This window comes from Colobus angolensis, unplaced genomic scaffold, assembly GCF_000951035.1.
Source record: "Colobus angolensis palliatus isolate OR3802 unplaced genomic scaffold, Cang.pa_1.0 Scaffold330, whole genome shotgun sequence".
Lineage (NCBI taxonomy): Eukaryota > Metazoa > Chordata > Mammalia > Primates > Cercopithecidae > Colobus > Colobus angolensis.
Window position 1 is genome coordinate 3,523,629 of NW_012116600.1, and position 20,329 is coordinate 3,543,957.

Genomic DNA, 20,329 nt, shown 5'->3' on the forward strand with positions numbered 1-20,329 from the left:
AAAAAAAAAAAAAAAAAAGAATGGAATGTTAACTAGGGTAGAGAGATCTAAAATACACTTTCAAAAGTGATCAGAGAGGCACTGTTTCATCAATATCCTGTAATGATTTGCATTTGAATCTAGGATACTCACAGATCATGGACCATATACACCTATTTACAAACATTAAAGGCAGTCTAAGTTTAGACTGATATATATAAAGTGAGTCATTACTTTTGAAATGATTATACTATTAAGTAAACATTGATATACTTATTAGACCTCTGCCTAAGAGAAAAAAAATCCCATTTAACGAAACAAGTCAACTGCCAAATCTGTATGAAAATTTATATTGCATTATGGAACCAAATATAATGTTACATGTAAAACACAATTAAAATCATTATCACAGATAATAAAACTTACCCCAACAGAAACTTAATGATAATTACAAAAGGATCAACTTTGTATGGTTTGGCTTCTTTATCCAACATGGTAGCATATTCTAAGCAACAACCTGGTGATTTAAAAAAAGTTACATGCAATTCACAGTAATTAAGTATAAGATATACTATATCCCACATTCTCTATAAGAGCAACATATTTTGTGTCAGAGAAAGCAAGCGTCTTCATTACTATCACAGAGACTCTTCTTGAAAGATTAAAAATAGCTGCAATTCAATGGCTCTTATATTACAGTACACATTCAATCACTTGTAAAAACAAATTCAGGAAGTCAAAGCTGGGATTTCATCAGCTGTATTTTCACAAAACTCCACTAGTGATTTAGAAAATTAGCTTTATTGGACACAATTCTGATATAATTCTTCTATTTAAAGTATATACAGTTCAGTGGTTTTTAGTATATTCAGAGTTGTACATCCATCACCACAGTCTTAGAACACTTCCATTATCCACAAAAGAAAGTTTTCTTTAAACTATCACTCCCCAAATTCCCATCCCTTGGCAACCACTAATATACTTTCCTTCTCTAAAGATAGGCCTATTCTGAACACTTCATATACATGGAATCATAATATGTGGTCTTTTGTGATGGGCTCCTTTCACTTAGCATTTTTCAAGATTCATCCATGTTGTAACATATACCAGTATTTCATTTAATTTCTTTTTATTCAAATTCCTTTTATTCCATTGTATGATTATATTACATTTTATTTTTCCATTCATCACTTGACAGACATTTGGGTTGTTTCTGCTTTTTGGCTGTTATGAATAATACTCCTATGAACATTTGTATATCAGTTTTTGTATGGATATATGCTTTCATTTTTCTTGGTTATATTCCTGGGAATGCAGATGCGAGTTATGCAATAACTCTATATTTAGCCATTTAAGGAACTGTCAGACTGTTTTTTTCACAGTAGCGACACTATTTTACACTCCTATCAGCAGTGTATGAGGGTTCTAGGTTTTCCACATCCTCATTAAAACTTATTATTTGTCTTTTTTTAATTACCGTCATTCTAATGGGTATAATCCACAGGTGATTTTTGATAAGCATCCTTGGTTCAGAACTACATCTGTAATTGGTTGGCTACACAATCCAATACTTAAAGCCTCTAGGTTAACCAGCATCAAACATCCCCCAGATGTACATTCTATATGTTTGAGAATCAATTATCAAGTCAGTTGAAACCAAGAAAAACGAGACTTTTTTCAGACTTTCAAAACAAGATATACATTTATACTCAAGTCTGGTTGATGTCATAGAGTCAGAATAATCTCTCTTTTTTTTTTTTTTTGAGAAAGAGTCTCACCCCGTTACCAGGCTGGAGTGCAGTGGTGCCCGGCTCACCGCAACCTGTCTCCCGGGTTCACGCCATTCTCCTGCCTCAGCACTCCGAGTAGCTGGGACTACAGGCATGTGCCACCATGCCCGGCTAATTTTTTGTATTTTTTTTTTTAGTAGAGATGGGGTTTCACCGTGTTAGCCAGGATGGTCTTGATCTCCCGATCTTGTGATCTGCCTGCCTCAGCCTCCCAAAGTGCTGGGATTACAGGCATGAGACACTGCACCCGGCCAGAATAATCTCTTAATTAAAAGGCTGGGTCTGGCGCAGATCAACTGAATATTGCCTACCTCTTCCTGGAATATAGGTTAAATCAGGTTAAAATTAACACTAAAGGCAGACTTGAAGTTGTATAAAAGTAACTGAAGGGCACTAAGTAGCTGTAGAAAGATTTGAGTGGAGGGGATTTATGGACTGCTGCTTTAATATATTCAGGCCACACTCTTTTCCCTGCTCCTGCCTCCCTTAATCACTGTCCAAGCCCAGTGAAACAAAGTTTTAGCCTCCTGGAAACTGTAATAACTGCTATACTCCAGGGAAGGTTTTGTCCATTGTACTACAGTTTCTACATCTGCTTCTCCAGATCCATTCTCCACCCCTCACTTTTTCCTGAATTCTGGAAGGCTGACTTTTATGGACTGGCTTCTAGTTAAGTTCAGGAGTTAGAGGTATCAACAGATAGGAGGGTAGGAGAAAATAAGGTTAGTGTATGTATTTCCTCATCTTTTTCCTGCTGAGCCACAGGTTGGCAGTGGCTGTAGTGTTCCTGCACACCAGGCTACAGCTCCAGGAATGGTGTCCACTCCTACAGCCCTCTAGGTTTGTTCCTTCTCTTGTCCTGGTACCTTGGAGTACTAGATGGCTCTGTTACTAGTTTAGCACCTTTTCATTTCTTGTTGGTTTCTCTTAATCCTGCACATACCTTTGAAATAGTCCATTAAAATCTCAATTATTCCATTCAGTATGCCTAATTGACACAGTTGATACAGCTCAAATATAATAAATGCCTACTGTGTGCTCAGTACTATCTTGACACTAGGAATAGAATGGAGAACAAGATCAGGCTCTATATTTTAAGAAGTCTTCAGACTACAGGAAGGAAACTGCAAGTGCCAGGGTATAAAATGGAGAAAACAAGTGAGGAATTTTCTTGGGGATGTCTTAAAACTTAAGAGGATCCCAAATTCTTGCAAATTTGGGAAAGACAGATGATACATTTAAGAAATCATCTGTCTTGTCTAGCCACATGTAGGTTGAAAAGGCAGCAATGAAGCATTGGCTCTTGGAAGGAAGGAGGGAAGGAGGAAAGAACAACAGACAGATGGACAGAAGGAAGGAAGGAAAAATGGAAGGAAGGGAGGAAGGGAGGGAAAGAGGAAGAGGAAAAAGAGAGACGGGGGGTAAGGAAGGGAAGAAAGAAAAAAAAACAAACTAGGATGACAAGGAGGGAAATTAGGGAGTGAGTGTCTCTTATTAGAAGTACACATATTATGAACTATTCCTGCAGCAGCAACAGCAAAAAAAGAACAGGGATGGGGATCAGTGGGAAATAACCTGAATCTAATCACACCTATAGTTCTAATTATCAATTTATAGAAAATAGAAAAACATGTTCAACTGTACCATGGGGATGGAATCAGCAAACTCCAAACTGTAGAAAATACAAAAGTATATAAAAAAGTTTTATCTGATAAATTATAAGGGGAGAAAAAGAGATGAAGAATAGACCCTACAGATAAAGAAACAATTCATTTCTGACAATGAAAGTTGTTGTCAGAATCAAAATGGAGTCACTGTGCTTTTTTTTTTTTTCTTTTTTCTTTCTTTCTTTTTTTTTTTTTTAAATCCTGACAAATTGAGTCAGGGAAGGCTGTGAAGGGAGGGTTCTCATGCTTGTATACCTAATAGCAAAACTATCACAGAAGACTCTGCGAAAACCACAACTCTTCAAAGGCCACAGCAACCTTACACACATACAAAAATACTTCTCTGAGGACAATCTGCCCAGCAACTACTTGTCCAACCTCGGGCTGGCACCACCCTTGTTATGGATCCTTGTAGCCAAGGATAATTATTTCAAAACAATTATATAATCCTCCTCATTTCTTCTTTAACACTTATTGTCTTCCTTTACCTTCCTGAATATGCAAACAATTTACTATGACCTGTGGATTCCTGTTGCAATACCCTATTCCCAAATAAACATTATTTTATTTTAGAGAGGCCCCCTCTGTTATTTAGGTTGACATGAAGAGTGTCCAGAGGTAGGACCTGGAATAGGATTACTTTTGGACACAGTTTGTGATGCTCAGAACTGGTGTGCAGTACTCACTTGAGCCCCTGGAGCTCTCTGTTTCCACCGCACACCTTTTTCAGGCCAGGACTCTCTCTCCCTCTAAAATCAAGGTAGAACCTCTTGACTTTATTCCGGATCTGGTAAATAAAGGACCTTACATCTCTCCTGGGATGACAGAAGACCTTTTGTCTCTTCTGGTAAGTCTTTCCTGGTGTAAAGACAAATGTCTTTGTGGTTTGAGGACCCTAGTTTCTATGGAATTTACATTCTGTTTGTTACACATGTCTTTTCTAGGGAATTTACTTCAGGTTTTCTGTGTGCCTAATTTAACATTTTACTTGATCTGCATCCTGCAGGCTACTTTACCCCAAATTTTGGTCCACAGCCTTAATTACCTATAGGGGCCCAATTCTGTCAGAAATATAATTTGAATCTAATTGTCTTTCATAAACCAGTGAGTTTGTATTACGACTTTATAATTAAAATACCAAAATGAAATCTATTAAGGCTTTTGAGTATGTCTATATATGTTCAGGTACATTTATACATATGTACATGTATTGGCATAGTTGGCCAAAATCCCCTAAGAAATTCTATTCAGATTGGCTCCAATAAATGAATACTCATATAAATTATATACTAATTAACCCAAGTGTCTTTTAGTTCAGTGACTTAAGTAAATCTTTAATAAATAAGCTGGTTCTCATCTATTAAATACTAATAAGTGACAGTTCAAATTACTTGTTAAATTTAAGGTTACTAAGAGTTAAATTTCTAGTTAAAAATATAAATTAATTTACAGTAACAATTCTAATGTATATAAAGTATATTAAAAATAATGTATTATTGATGAGAAAAATTATAAGAAAGGCATAAAAATGTGTTCTTTATTGAGGAAAAATAATTTTGTCTAATTTGGATGTTATTTAAAGGTTGTTTCAAAATACAGATTTAGAAAAAAATAGAAACAAGATAGAAAGGAACCAGTAAGTAAGAGAGATGTGAATAAAGTTATGGCTTGAGAATGCGTTTTTGGTAAGGAAGGTTAAAAAGAAAACAGAACAGTTTTGTATAAGAACAACTTATGTGATACATTTTTGTCCTAAAGTAAAATGACTGGTTATTTAAGAAATAGGAAATATTTGGACAAGACAGAAAGGCTAAGCATGTTATCAAAGGTCTAAGTAAATCATGAAAAAAGTTGATGAAGAGTGACTTTATGAAAGAAAATTCTGCATGTGATCAAATTGGCTATAAAAGAGATTTCTGTCTTTCTAAAGATTAAGCTTTGATATTAAAGATACACTAACGCAAAACTAAAAATTTGGTCCCCTATGTAAAAGCAGCAAGGCTTTCTTGAAATACTCATTTACTCTTAGAAAATTAGAAAAGGTTTTGATTTTTAAATCTGAAATCTGTTTTCATTAACAGCCATGTTTTACACTGTCCAGAGTTTCTATTTCTGCCACATTTCCTCCTGAGATCTGCTCTTCCTCTCTCCCTTTAAGAAGGCCTCAGGTGAGGCCGGGCGCGGTGGCTCAAGCTTGTAATCCCAGCACTTTGGGAGGCCGAGGCGGGCGGATCACGAGGTCAGGAGATCGAGACCATCCTGGCTAACACGGTGAAACCCCATCTCTACTAAAAATACAAAAAATTAGCTGGGCGAGGTGGCGGGCGCCTGTAGTCCCAGCTACTCAGGAGGCTGCGGCAGGAGAATGGCGCGAACCCGGGAGGCGGAGCTTGCAGTGAGCTGAGATCCGGCCACTGAACTCCAGCCTGGGCGACAGAGCGAGACTCCGTCTCAGAAAAGAAAAAAAAAAAAAAGGAAGGCCTCAGGTGATAACCTCCCTTTCAAACTTTTTTGTCACCTCCTGTGTAACTTTCTTCTTCAGTTCTAACTCTACTATTATGGCCTGAAGCCAAAATATTCATCTAGAAAAACAATGATTTCCTCTTGGATAACTTGATTCTATATTATTGGCTTTTCTTGATATGTCTCAATTGTTCCATGTAATCAGGAAACTGTGTCACGTGCTTTTACTTTTTCTACCAGCCACTTATTCCTCTGTTTCCAAAACTAGCTTTCTTGTTTATATCCCTCTATAATATGGGCTTACACTTATAACCTTAGACACATTTTTCCTGTATCTGATTAAATTCAAGTACCCGTTCATCAGGTTCGTTTAAGTTCTGGGTTATCTAAATGAGTTTCCCATAAGAAGATGAAGTCACACTGCAACAGACTTTTCTTTATCTTTTGGTAATAAAAAACCTAATACAGATAACACAGGAAATTACACAGTACTGACATTTTATAGGATAATTTCCTGTGTTAATCTTTATTAGTTTTTTTTATCACTTAGGATAACTGAGCTTTAAGAAGGTTAATATTTTTATATCCATACAATTTTCTGTATTGCTTTTTAAGTCTTTTATTACTTTAAATGAACTATTATTTCACAATGACCTGTGATCCTCTTTTGATCAAGTGTTTTGAACCTTTTGACTTCTTTGGCAAGCTTTCCAAAGATGAAAATTTCTTTTTTTTATTGGTGGAGGAGTACAATGGTGCAATCACGGTTCACTGTAGCCTCAACCTTCCAAGCTTAAGTGATCGTCCCTTCTCAGACTCCCAAGTGGCTGGGACCACAGGTGTATGCCACCACACCTGGCTAATTATTTTTTATTTTTTATACAGAGAGGGTTTCACCATGTTGCTCAGGATAGTCTCAAATTCCTGTGCTCAAGTGATCCACCCTCCTAGGCCTCCTAAAGTGCTCAGAGAATAGGCATGAGCCACCACACACCTGACCAAAAATTCTAAACTAAGTCTTTTTTATCTTAGCTTTCAGATTTTCTAGTTGGGCCCCTGAAAAGCCTCCAAGAATATATCTCTCATCTTGTAGAGATATTAAATGATTAGGCTTATTTGGTAAATTATATGGAAAACATTGTCAAATGATAAGTGATACTAGATCTTCTTTCAGTTATATTCATGTTATTGATATGCTATAAAATTATATAAATTCACAGAAATCAAATATGTTATCAGTCATAATTTTGGTTATGTTAAATCTTCTTCAAAGTTATATTTGTATGGATATGCTATTGATGTCAACATTTCTAAAAATTATGTAAAATTGATAAAAGTCTGATGGTCCTGATATAATGCTGTCAGTCATGATTCTAGTTGATATCTTAAAATGCTGCATGTTAACAGAAATAACTAAAATTTCCTTGTCACTTTGGGGCTTTCATCAGATTTGAACCATGACTATGATAAGTTTCTGTCATCCACAGTTATTGTTTTCAATTCTTCTCCAAAAGCACTTGCAATCAGCTGTATTGCAATCAAGTTTTTCATGAAAAAACTTTAACAAGAACTCTTTCTCTCTCTTTTTTCTTTTCTTTCCTTTAAAGACAGGGTCTTACTCTGTTGCCCAGGCTGGAGTGCAGTATTGCAACTGTAGTTCATTGCAACCTTGAACACCTGGGTTCAAGTGATCCTCCCACCTCAACCTGCTGAATAGCTAAGACTGCAGGCATGTGCCACCATACCCAGCTAATGTATTTTTTTTAAACTTTTTTTTTCTTTTTTTTTTGTTTTATAGAAACCTGGTCTCCCTATCTTGCCTAGGCTGGTCTCAAACTCCAGACCTCAAAAATGATCTTCATATCGGCCAGGCATGGTGGATCACGCCTATAATCCTAGCACTTTGTGAAGTGGAGGCGGGCAGATTGCCTGAGTTCAGGAGTTCGAGACCAGCACGGTGAAACCCCCGTCTCTACTAAAATACAAAAAAAAAAATTAGCTAGGTATGGTGGTGGGCACCCGTAGTCCCAGCTACTTGGGAGGCTGAGGCAGGAGAATCACTTGAACCTGGGAGGTGGAAGTTGCAGTGAGCCTAGATCAAGCCACTGCACTCCAGCCTGGCGACAGAGCGAGACTCCGTCACCAAATAAAAAAAAAAAAAAGGGATCCTCATATCTCAGCCTCTGAAAGCATTGGTATTACAGGTATGAGCCACCACACCTGTCCAATAAGGACAGATTTCTGATAACTTTAAGATTAATTAACTAAATAAAAATTTCCAAAACCCTGATGAAAAAACTGATGGGCTCAGGAAACTGCTAATCAAAATCAAGCAGAACAAAAATTAATTACATGAGATTGACCAACTGATAGTGTTTTTATGACTTCTACTTGAAATGTTGGTTCTTCACTTAAATGTTTTCTTTTCCAGATTTAAGGAAAATTTATCTCTTAAGCAGGAAATTTGGTAAAGTATACTTTTGTGAACAAAGATGGAATCATATGCTTTTTCTCTACTTGGTTCCTACAAAATTTGGAAACTATCTGAGTATTCTTAAGGCCATATGATTTTTTTTTCCCATAGGTCCAATAAAAATCCGGCCTCTTTATAACAGGACACAACTGGAAATATTGTATTAAATGTTAGTTATATTACCAAGGCTTTATCAAATATGTTATGTTTGAGTAGATGCACAGAATATCTGACTTTAAAGGTTCCAAGCCTGATAGTGAGTAAATAAAAACTGTCAATTGCTGGCAGGCCTAGGAACCTTAAGACCTTAAAAACCTCAAGAGGTTTTTATTGTTTTGGGTTTTTTTGTGTGTGTGTTTTGTTTTGTTTTGTTTTGAGACAGAGTCTCGCTCTGTTGCCCAGGCTGGAGTGCAGTGGCGCGATCTCAGCTCACTGAAACTTCTGCCTCCTGGGGTCAAGCGATTCTCGTGCCTCAGCATCCTGAGTGGCTGGGATTATAGGCATACAACACCATGCCTAGCTAATTTTTTTGTATTTTTAGTAGAGATGGGGTTTTTGCCATGCTGGCCAAGCTGGTCTCAAACTCCTGAGCTCAGGTGATCAACCTGCCTCAGCCTCCCTAAAGTGCTGGGATTACAGCCATAAGCCACTGTGCCCAGCCCTCAAGAAGTTTTTAAATCTGGGATTGCTATGTGATCAATGCAGAGATAAAAAAAAATTATGTTTCTAAATAAAAGCTGTAATACACCTGTTATTAGAATGTAGCTCTGTTGATTGTTTTCAAGTTCTTGATAGACTATACTACTTGACAGACTAGACTAGATCCTGCATTCTCCTAGATTCTTCCAATCCAACTTTCTTCCATGAAATTACTGAAAATGAGAACAGCTTTGTTCTGAAAGCCCTATAAGCTGAAACTAGATGCATTTTAAGAAATAAGCCTCATGTTTGATGGGGCCACACAAAAAGTTCACCAAGCCACCTAATGTCACAATCAGAGTCATCCAAACTACAAGCCAGGATGAGAAGTTGACACTTTCACTCTTCAGATAGCTTTTCCCAAGATGTCAGAACAAGACTTCGTATCATGACACCCTTACCCTTCTTAATGACCTTTTCTACTTGAAGAATAATGGTCATTTGATGTATTCAACTGGTTGTGTTTAAGCCTAGGTTCATGGTTCAAAACTATTATGCAAACTGATCATTTTACTTTGTATTTTCCCTTTTTAAACTTTCTATCTGTTTTTCTTTGTGTCTTCTCTGATTTATTTGAGCTGTGTTTTGTAATTCTCATTGTGGAGCTCTTCTGCCTCCCTGGTTAGCTATATTCCTAGGTATTTTATTCTTTTTGTGGCAGCTGTGAATGGAATTGCCTTTCTGAAGTCCTTGCCAGAGCAATCAGGCAAGAGACAGAAATAAAGGGCATCGAAATAGGAAGAGAGGAAGTCAAACTATCTCTGTTTGCAGATGACATGATTCTATACCTAGAAAACCCCATAGTCTCGGCTCAAAAGCTCCTTCAGTTGATAAACGACTCCAGCAAAGTTTCAGGATATAAAATCAATGTACAAAAATCACTAGCATTCCTCTGTTAACTTGTTTAAATTTTGTAGAAATACAACTCCTAACAGCTTAATGCTGGCCCAGCACTTTGAAACGATGGCAAAAGACTATGGAACAAACTAAACTGAACTTAATAATGGACTCCAGGTAGACTTCCTTCAAAGCCACTCCCTTCAAACCTCCCTCAGTGCTCAAATGTGGCGAAAAGGTTTATGCCACTGACTCCTAGTCACCAATCATTACAATGTGGGATTAGACCAGCAACCTGGGACAGGTCTATTCCAGCACCAAGGGATATCAAAATCTAACTATAGGGTGATTGATCAGTGATGCTTTTGGAGAAAGATCTTAATCAAAAGGGGGAAAATGTAAAACTGGCCAGAATCAACATGGAGTCATTTGTGTTAGAAAAAGAAAAAAGAAAAAAACAAAACCAAAACAAACCCTGACAAATAGAGCTGAGGAAGGCTAAGAAGAGAGAGTTCTCACACTTGTATGCTTGATAATAAAACTAACACAAAAGACTGCAACCTGGAACAAAGGCCATCTCAACCTTATACAAAAAAAATTTCTCTGAGGACATCTGCCCAGCAACTGCCTGTTCAACCTCAAACTGGCATCGCCCTTGTTATTCATCCTGGCAGCCAAGAATAATCATTTCAAAACAATTTTAATCCTTTTTATTTTTCCTTCAACATCCTGTCTTCCTTTACCTCCCTGAATATGCACAAGTTTACTGTAGCACACCAATGCCCTATTACAAATAAACATCATTTTCCTTTAGAGAGCCTCTCTCTGTTTGTCATTTAAGTTGACAAAACTTAATGAAACTAATGACCAACTGGACTGTGTGGATCTTCTTTGAAAATGCTTTAAAAAAATTTTTGAAAATATTTGACTCCTGGCCAGGCATGGTGGCTCACGCCTATAATCCCAGCACTTTGGGAGGCCGAGGTGGGCAGATCATGAGGTCAGGAGATCGAGACCATCCCGGCTAACAAGGTGAAACCCCATCTCTACTAAAAATACAAAAAATTAGCCGGGTGTGGTGGCAGGCACCTGTAGTCCCAGCTACTTGGGAGGCTGAGGCAGGAGAATAGCGTGAACCCTGGAGACGGAGCTTGCAGTAAGCTGAGATACTGCCACTGCATGCCAGCCTGGGTGACAGAGCGAGACTCCATCTCAAAAAAAAAAAAAAAAAAATTGACTCCTAAACAATGAATGGGTTAATGAGGAAATTTTTTAAAAATTAAAAATTCCTTGAGACAAATAAAAATGGAAACACAATATACCAAAAGCTATGGAATACAGCAAAGAAAGTTCTAAGAGGAGAGTTCATAGCAATACATACCTAAATCAAAAAAGTAGAAAGACTTCAAATAAAAGACCCAATGATGCATCTCAAGAAACTAGACAAGCAAGAACAAATGAAAACCAAAATTAGTAGAAGGAATAAAATAATAAAGATCAGAGCAGAAATAAAAGATATTGAGACTGAAAAAAATACATCAGCTATGAACAAGCTCCAAGGAAAAACAAAAAGATCAACAAAATGAAAAGTTGCTTTTTTGAAAAGTTAACCAAAATCTACAAACTTTTAGCTAGACCAAGAAAAAAGAGAGAAGACTCAAATAAAATCAGAGACAAGGAAAGAGTTATTACAACTGATACCACAGAAACAGAAAGGATCGTTAGAGAATATTATAAACAAATTTAACCCCACAACTTGAAAATCTAGAAGAGATGGATAAATTCTTGGATACAGCCAACCTACCAAGGTTGAATCAAGAAAAAAAAATAGAAAACCTGAACAGACCAATTACAAATAATGAAGCTGGGCATGGTGGCTCACACCTCTAATCCCAGCACTTTGGGAGGCTGAGGCAGGCAGATCACCTGATGTCAGGAGTTCAAGACCAGCCTGGTCAACATGGTGAAACCCTGTCTCTACTAAAAATACAAAAATTAGCCAGGTGTGGTGGCACACACCTGTAATCCCAGCTACTTGGGAGACTGAAGCACAAGAATCACTTGAACCTGGGAGAAGGAGGTTGCAGTGAGCCGAGATTGTACCACTGCACTCCAGTCTGGGCAATAGAGTGAGACTCTGTCAAAAAAAAAAAAAAAAACCAAGTAATGAGATTGAAGCAGTAATAAAAAGTCTCCCATCAAAAACAAGCATGGGACCTGAGGGCTACACTGCTGAAATCTATCAAACATTTAAAGAACTAATATCAACACTAGTCAATATTCCAAAAAGACACTGAAGAGGAGAAAGCAACTCCAAACTCATTCTATGAGGCCAGCATAACCCTGACACCAAAACCAGAAAATAATACAACAAAAAAAGAAAAGTACAGGCCAATATCTTTGATGAACATAAAGGCAAAAATCCTCAACAAAATACTAGCAAACTGACTTCAACAACATATTAAAAATATCATTCACCACGATAAAGTGGGATTTATCCTAGGAATGCAAGGATAGTTCAATGTATACAAATCAATCAATGTGATAAATAACACAAATGGAATCAAGAATAAGTATAAAAATCATTTCAATAGATGTCAAGAAAGCATTTGATAAAATTCAAAATCGCTTTAAGATAAAAACTATTAAAAAACCGGATATAAAAGGAACATACCTCAAAACAATAAAGGCCAAATATGACAAACCCACAGCTGATACTATATAAAATGGGAAAAAAAATTGAAAGCTTTTCCTCTAAGACCTAAATAAGACAAGAATGTCTGCTTTCACTACTTATTCAATAGAGTACTAGAAGTCCTAGCCAGAGCAACTAGGCAAGTGAAAGAAAAAAAGTGCATCCAAATTGGAAAAGAAATAGTCAAGTTATCCTTGTTCACAGATGACATGATCCTAGATTTTAAAAAAACCTGAAAACTCCACCAAAAATACTGTTAGAATTGGTTTTTTTGAACTCAGTAAAAGTTTCAAGATACAAAGTCAACATATAAAAATCAGTAACTTTCTATACACTAATAGAAATCTGAAAAAGAAATCAAGAGGGCTGGGCGCAGTGACTCATGCCTGTAATCCCAGCACTCCGGGAAGCCGCAGCAGGTGGATCATTTGAGGTCAGGAGTTCAAGACTAGCCTAGCCAACATGATGAAACCCCATCTTTACTAGAAATACAAAAAAATTAGCGGGGCGTGGTGGCACATGGCTGTAATGCCAGCTACTCAGGAGGCTGAGACAGAAGAATCGCTTCAACCTGGGAGGCAGAGTTCACAGTGAGCCGAGATCGTGCCATTGCACTCCTGTCTGGGCGACAGAGCGAGACTCTGTCTCAAACAAAAACAAAACAAACAAACAAATCAAGGGAGTGATCCCATTTACAATTAAATTATATCTAGGAATAAAAGTAACTAAAGTAAAAGATCTCTACAGTGAAAAATTATAAAACACCAATGAGAGAAACTGAAGAAGACATACAAAAAAATAGAAAGCAATTCCAACTATGTTCATGGATTGAATGATTCAGCATTGTTAAACTGTATATACTACCTCAAGCAATGTCTAGATTCAATGAAATCCCTATCAAAATACCAATGAGAGTCTTCACTAGTATAGAAAAAACAATTATAAAATCATATGGTACCAAATAGGCAAAAAAATCCTGAGCAAAAACAAAGAAGCTGGAGGCAATCACATTACCTGACTTCAAAATACACTACAAAGATATGGCAACCAAAACAGTTTAGTACTGGCATAAAACAGATACATAAGCCAATGGAACATAATAGAGAACCCAGAAATGAATTCACTCATTTACAGCCAACTAATTTTCACTAAAGGTAACCAAAACATACACTGGAGAAAGGACATGGTGCTGGGAAAACTGGATATTTATATGCAGAAGAAAGAAACTAGATCCCTATCCTTCATCATGTGCAAAAAATTAAGTCAAAATAAAGACTTAAATTTAAAACCCGAAACGATGAAACTACCACAAGAATATATTGGAGAAATGCTTTGGGCCATTGGTCTGGGCAAAAATTTTTTGGGTAAGACCTCAAAAGCACATGCAATAAAAGCAAAATGGGATTATATCAAGCTAAAACGCTACTGCACAGCAAGGGCAACAAACACCAAAGTGAAGAGATAAGCCGAAGACTGGGAAAAAATTTTGCAAACTATCCATCTGATAAAGGATTAGTAACCAGAATATATAAGGAACTCAGACAACTTAACAGCAAAACAAATACTCTAATTTTAAAAGTGGCCAAAAGATCTGAACAGACATTTCTCAACAGAAGAAATATTAATGGATGGTCAGATGCGGTGGCTCACGACTGTAATTCCAGCACTTTGGGAGGCCAAGGCAGGAGGACTGCCTGAGGTCGGGAGTTCAACACCAGCCTGACCAACATGGAGAAACCCCGTCTCTACTAAAAATACAAAATTAGCCAGGCATGGTGGCCTATACCTGTAATCCCAGCTACTTGGGAGGCTGAGGCAGAATCGCTTGAACCCGGGAGGTGGAGGTTGTGGTGAGCTGAGATTGAGCCATTTCACTCCAGCCTGGGCAACAAGAGCAAAACCCCATCTCAAAAAAAAAAAGACATACCAATGGCCAACAAATATATTTTTTAAAATGTTCAACATCACTAATCACCAGTGAAATGTACATCAAAACTACAATGAGATATTACCTCACCCTAGTTAAAATGGCTTGTTATCAAAAAGACAAAAAATAACAAGTGCTAATGATGATATGGAAAAAGGGGAATGCTAGCACACAATTGGTACAAATGTAAATTAGTATAGCCATTATGAAAAACAGACTGGAGATCCTTCAAAAAACTACAAATATATCTGCTATATGACCCAGCAATCTTACTGCTGTATATATTATCCAAAAGAAAGGAAATCAGTATATCAAAGAGATGTCTGCATCTCCATGTTTACTGTAGCTCTATTCACAATGGCCAAAATATGGAATCAACCTAAAGTCCATCAACAAATGAATGGAAAAGAAAGTGGTAATATAGACACAATGGAATATTATGTCGACATAAAAGGAATGAAATTCTATCATCTGTAGCAACATGGATGTAACTGAAGGACATTATGCTAAGTGATAAGTCAGGCATAGAAAGACAAATATTATACACTGTCATTCATATCTGGGAATTTAAAAAGTTGATCTCATGGAGCTAGAGAATAAATGGTTACCAGAGGGTGGAAAAGGTAAAGAGGAGTGGAGGGATGAAGAAAGAATGGTTAGAAAGAATGGTTAATGGGTATAAAAATACAGTTAGAAGAAATAAGGTCTACCATTTGATAGCACTGCAACCTCTGCCTCCCGGGTTCAAGCAATTCTCCTGCCTCAGCCTCCCGAGTAGCTAGGATTATAGGTGCCCACCACTAAGCCTGGATAATTTTTTGTATTTTTAGTAAAGACAGGGTTTCACCATACTGGCCAGGGTGGTCTTGAACTCCTGACCTCAGGTGATCCACCCACCTCGGCCTCCCAAAGTGCTGGGATTACAGGCATGAGCCAGCACCTGATCAAGATGACTGTAGTTAATAATTTATTTCATATTTTAAAATAGCTAGAAGATTTGGAATGTTCCCAACACAAAGAAATGGTAAATGCTTGAGCTGATGGATATCCTAATTACCCTGATTTGATCTTAACACATTATATGAATGTGTCAAAATATCACCTGTAGCCCATAAATAGGTACAATTGTGTATCAATCAAATAAATTAAAAATAAAATACTTCTTAAAAAGTCACTTGAGGCCGGGTGCGGTGGCTCATGCCTGTAATCCCAGCACTTTGGGAAGCTGAGGCGGGCAGATCACAAGGTCAGGAGTTCGAGACCAGCCTGGCCAACATGGTGAAACCCCATCTCTACTAAAAATACAAAAATTAGCTGGACATGGTGGCCGGTGCCTGTAATCCCAGTTACTTGGGAGGTTGAGGCAGGAGAATCACTTGAACCTGGGAGATGGAGGTTGCAGTGAACCGAGATCACACCATTGTACTCCAGCCTGGGCAACAAGAGCAAAACTACGTCTCAAAACAAACAAACAAACAAACAAAAAAAACAAAAAAAGGCATTTGATAATATTAGGGCATTCTTGTTAATTTTTTGGTGTGTATTATGGTTAAATATTTTGCCCCTTAAATATTTTGCTAGGGTCATAAATACTAGCAAATTATTATATGAAGATAATTACACTGCTTGATTCCTGTATGTATTTTAAAAAACGACTTAGTTAATCTGGTTAGACTCAAAGTTATTTTTTCCATTAAAAATGACACTGATACAAAAATGACAAGCTAAGAGGATGTTAATAATTTGCAGGTCTTAAGACCACAAATTGAAGGTCTCTGGACTAGCTTCCTCAAACTATTTGGGATTGGTAGTTGATGGCAGAAAAGTAATAAAGATGCAGAGAAGGCTCATCATAAAATCACATGCTATTTTGGAGTTTTCAAGAACAGAATAGTAGCTACTATTATGTGGCATAATTATAAAATATTAAATAAATTAAATAAAAAATAATAAGGGAATTTTAAGAACTCTCTTAATTATGTCTACTGATTTAATAGAATTATACATATAAATACACATGTGGAACCAATAGTTGTTCTACTTTAATATTCATAACAAAAGTAACTTAAAAATTAGAAGCATTCTTACCTGTTGAGAAAAGAGAATATAATTGTCCTCTATAAGTAAGAAGCATATTAGATACGACATAAGCAGGAAGAGCTCCACCATGAAATCTAACTACCTAAAAAACAGGTAAATCAATGGACAACTCCTGAATATTCATGTTAATGAAATAAGTGTAGTTTCACATAAAATTTAAAAGTTGCTCTTCAATTTATACCTTTCCTGACATGGCCACAAAGATATTTCCAGTAATAAGTATCAAAAACTCTAAGTAAAATAAATGTTGAAAATACATAGCAAACTAAAAATGCATCTGAATTTTTTATCAAAGGCATAATAGAACATATAATTGAGTAGCATATACTACAAAACTGTTTTCCAGGACACATTGATTATTTAACATGTTCCAGGCATGACAGTAAACACCTTATATGCATTATCTCATGTCCTTCTCCTAATATCGTTTGAGGTAGTTCTTATCCCTATTTTATAGATAAAGAAATTCAGGCATGAGAGCCCAACTAACCTGCACAATTTAAAACATAACAGGCAAGTTACTTAGCTTTCCCTCTCTATGTCTTTATCAGTAAATGGGGACAAGACTAGTATGTACCTTATAGGTAGTTATGAGGATTAGACATGCATATGTGTGTAAGGCATTCAGAATATTAACTCATATATGACCAGTTATGAGAAAATGTTAATTGCTTTATTAACTTTTTATGTCCTTCACTGTGTTTGAAAATCTTATGGAACTATAAGTTTTAAAATCAGTGCCTAAGTTCATAATCATTATGTTATAGTGCCTCAAGTCATCCTATCAGCTCTCTACAAAATACATACAACAAAAACAAGCATTCCTATACACCAGTAACAGACAAACAGAAAGCCAAATCACAAGTAAACTACCATTCACAATTGTTACAAAGAGAATAAAATACCTAGGAATACAACTTACAGGGGATGTGAAGGACCTCTTCAAGGAGAACTACAAACCACCGCTCAAGGAAGTAAGAGAGGACACAAATAAATGGAAAAACATTCCATGCTCATGGATAGGAAGAATCAATATTGTGAAAATGGCCATACTGCCCAAAGTAATTTATAGATTCAATGTTATCCACATCAAGCTACCATTGTCCTTCTTCACAGAATTAGAAAAAACTACTTTGTTTCATATGGAACCAAAAAAGAGCCTGCATAACCAAGACAATCTTAAGTAAAAGGAACAACCCTGGAGGCATCACTCTACCTGACTTCAAACTATACTACAAAGCTACAGTAACCAAAACAGTATGATACTGGTACCAAAACAGATATACAGAACAAACGAACAGAACAGAGGCCTCAGAAATACCACCACACATCTACAACCATCTGGTCTTTGACAAACCTGACAAAGACAAGCAATGGGGTAAGGATTCCCTATTTAATAAATGGTGTTGGGAAAACTGGCTAGCCATATGCAGAAAACTGAAACTGGACCCTTTCCTTAAACCTTATACAAAAATTAACTCCAGATAGATTAAAGACTTAAAGTAAGACCTAAAACCATAAAAACCCTAGAAGAAAACCTAGGCAATACCATTCAGGACATAGGCATGGGCAAAGACTTCATGACCAAAACACCAAAAGCAATGGCAACAAAAGCCAAAATTGGCAAATGGGATCTAATTAAACAAAAGAGTTTCTGCACAGCAAAAGAAACTATCATCAGAGTGAACAGGCAACCTACAGAGTGGGAGAAAATTTTTGCAGTCTATTCATCTGACAAAGGGCTAATATCCAAAATCTACAAAGAACTTAAACAAATTTACAAGAAAAAAACAAACAACCTCGTCAAAAAGTGGCGAAGGATATGAACAGACACTTCTCAAAAGAAGACATTTATGTGGCCAACAAACAAATGAAAAAAAAGCTCATCTTCACTGGTCACTAGAGAAATGCAAATCAAAACAACAATGAGATACCATCTCACCCCAGGTAGAATGGTGATCATTAAAAAGTCAGGAAAGAACAGATGCTGGAGATGATGTGGAGAAATAGGAATGCTTTTACACTGTTGGTGGGAGTGTAAATTAGTTCAACTATTGTGGCAGACAGTGTGGTGATTCCTCAAGGATCTAGAACTAGAAATACCATTTGACTCAGTAATCCCATTACTGGGTATATACCCAAAGGATTATAAATCATTCTACTATAAAGACACATGCACACGTATGTTTACTGCGACACTGTTCACAACAGCAAAGACTTGGAATCAACCCAAATGCCCATCAATGATAGACTGGATAAAGAAAATGTGGCACATATACACCATGGAATACTATGCAGCCATAAAAAAGGATGAGTTCATGTCCCTTGCAGGGATATGGATGAAGCTGGAAACCATCATTCTCAGCAAACTAACACAAGAACAGAAAACCAAACACTGCATGTTCTCACTAATAAGTGGGAGTTGAACAATGAGAACATATGGACACAGGGAGGGGAACATCACACACCAGGGCCTGTCAGGGAGTGGGCGGCTAGGGGAGGGATAGCATTAGGAGAAGTACCTAATGTAGGTGACGGGTTGATGGGTGCAGTAAACCACCACAGCATGTGTATACCTATGTAACAAACCTGCACGTTCTGCACATGTATCCCAGAACTTAAAAGTATAATTTTAAAAAAAGCCTTAAGTTCTTTTAATGTCACATTATTAAAAGTAAATTTACTTTAAAGCATGTTTTCCATTCCACATAATTCTTTTAGAACATGTATAGACTTCTCTGGCAACCTGAGGAAAGCTATGTAAGTACAAGCTTACTATAAAAGTTGGAGAAAATTTCAGAAAATTCAGGGTCTCCCTAAAGTTCCTCCATGGATTCCCAGGTAAAAAGAGAAGAGAAAAAAATCAGATAATGTACAGCCCATACTTGTCACTTACAGTTTACAGCTTTGCATGGAAGGTTGGGAAAGCTGAGTAAAAGGGAAAAGACCATTTTGCTACCTAATACCAAATCATACATAACATGCTGGGAGATATACTGTACTTAACGAGAGTATAAAAGGAGAGTTAAGCAACATAGCAGGCTCAGGAATCAGACTCCTGGATTTAGATTCCAGCTTTGCCTCTCACTAGTTCTGTGTCCTTGGGCAAGTTATTTTACCCCTCCATTACTTTCCCTTCCCTCTCTCTATATCCTCATCTGTAAAATGAGATAAACAGCACTTACCTCACAGGGATGTAAGGCTTAAATATGTTCACACTTGCATAAAGCATTTGGAACAGTAACTGGTACATGGTAACTGACTGGAAAATACTAGCTGTTATTGTTACCTTTAATGCCCTTCACCGTGTTTAGAATCTTGTAAGAGGTCCCACGCAGAGTATTCTGAATATAAAATTTCTTTTAATGACAGAGGATCATTGTTATGAGTATTAAATGTTATACTGGGCTACAAATACAACTGGGTATATAAGATACTACTAAACTTACAATCATAAACTGACCTCCCTGTCTCATAGTCAAACTGTAGCCATACTTAGTATTTGGTGCAGTATTTCTTTAAATTTTGAATTACATGCCAACATTGAAAAATTACAATATTTCATCTAAAAATTCATATTTCTAGTTTCTCTTAAAAGCTGAAGATCTGGCAACACTGGACTTCATTCCTGCACAGAAATGATTTACCAGCGTTTATGGAATTCTCTTGAGAAAGTAACTTTCAGTTTATGCTTTGCCC

General features: G+C 36.8%; 1 protein-coding gene across 1 annotated transcript in view; it reads right to left on the reverse strand.

Moving 5' to 3' along the window:
- Positions 1 to 20,329, reverse strand: part of PGAP1 (post-GPI attachment to proteins 1) — a 76,718-nt gene that overhangs the window by 7,253 nt on the left and 49,136 nt on the right. The window contains exons 20-21 of the mRNA XM_011952070.1: positions 16,619 to 16,712; positions 404 to 496 (exon numbers count right to left, since the gene is read on the reverse strand). Coding sequence (XP_011807460.1) covers positions 404 to 496; positions 16,619 to 16,712 — 187 coding nt within the window. The remainder of the gene's footprint in view (positions 1 to 403; positions 497 to 16,618; positions 16,713 to 20,329) is intronic.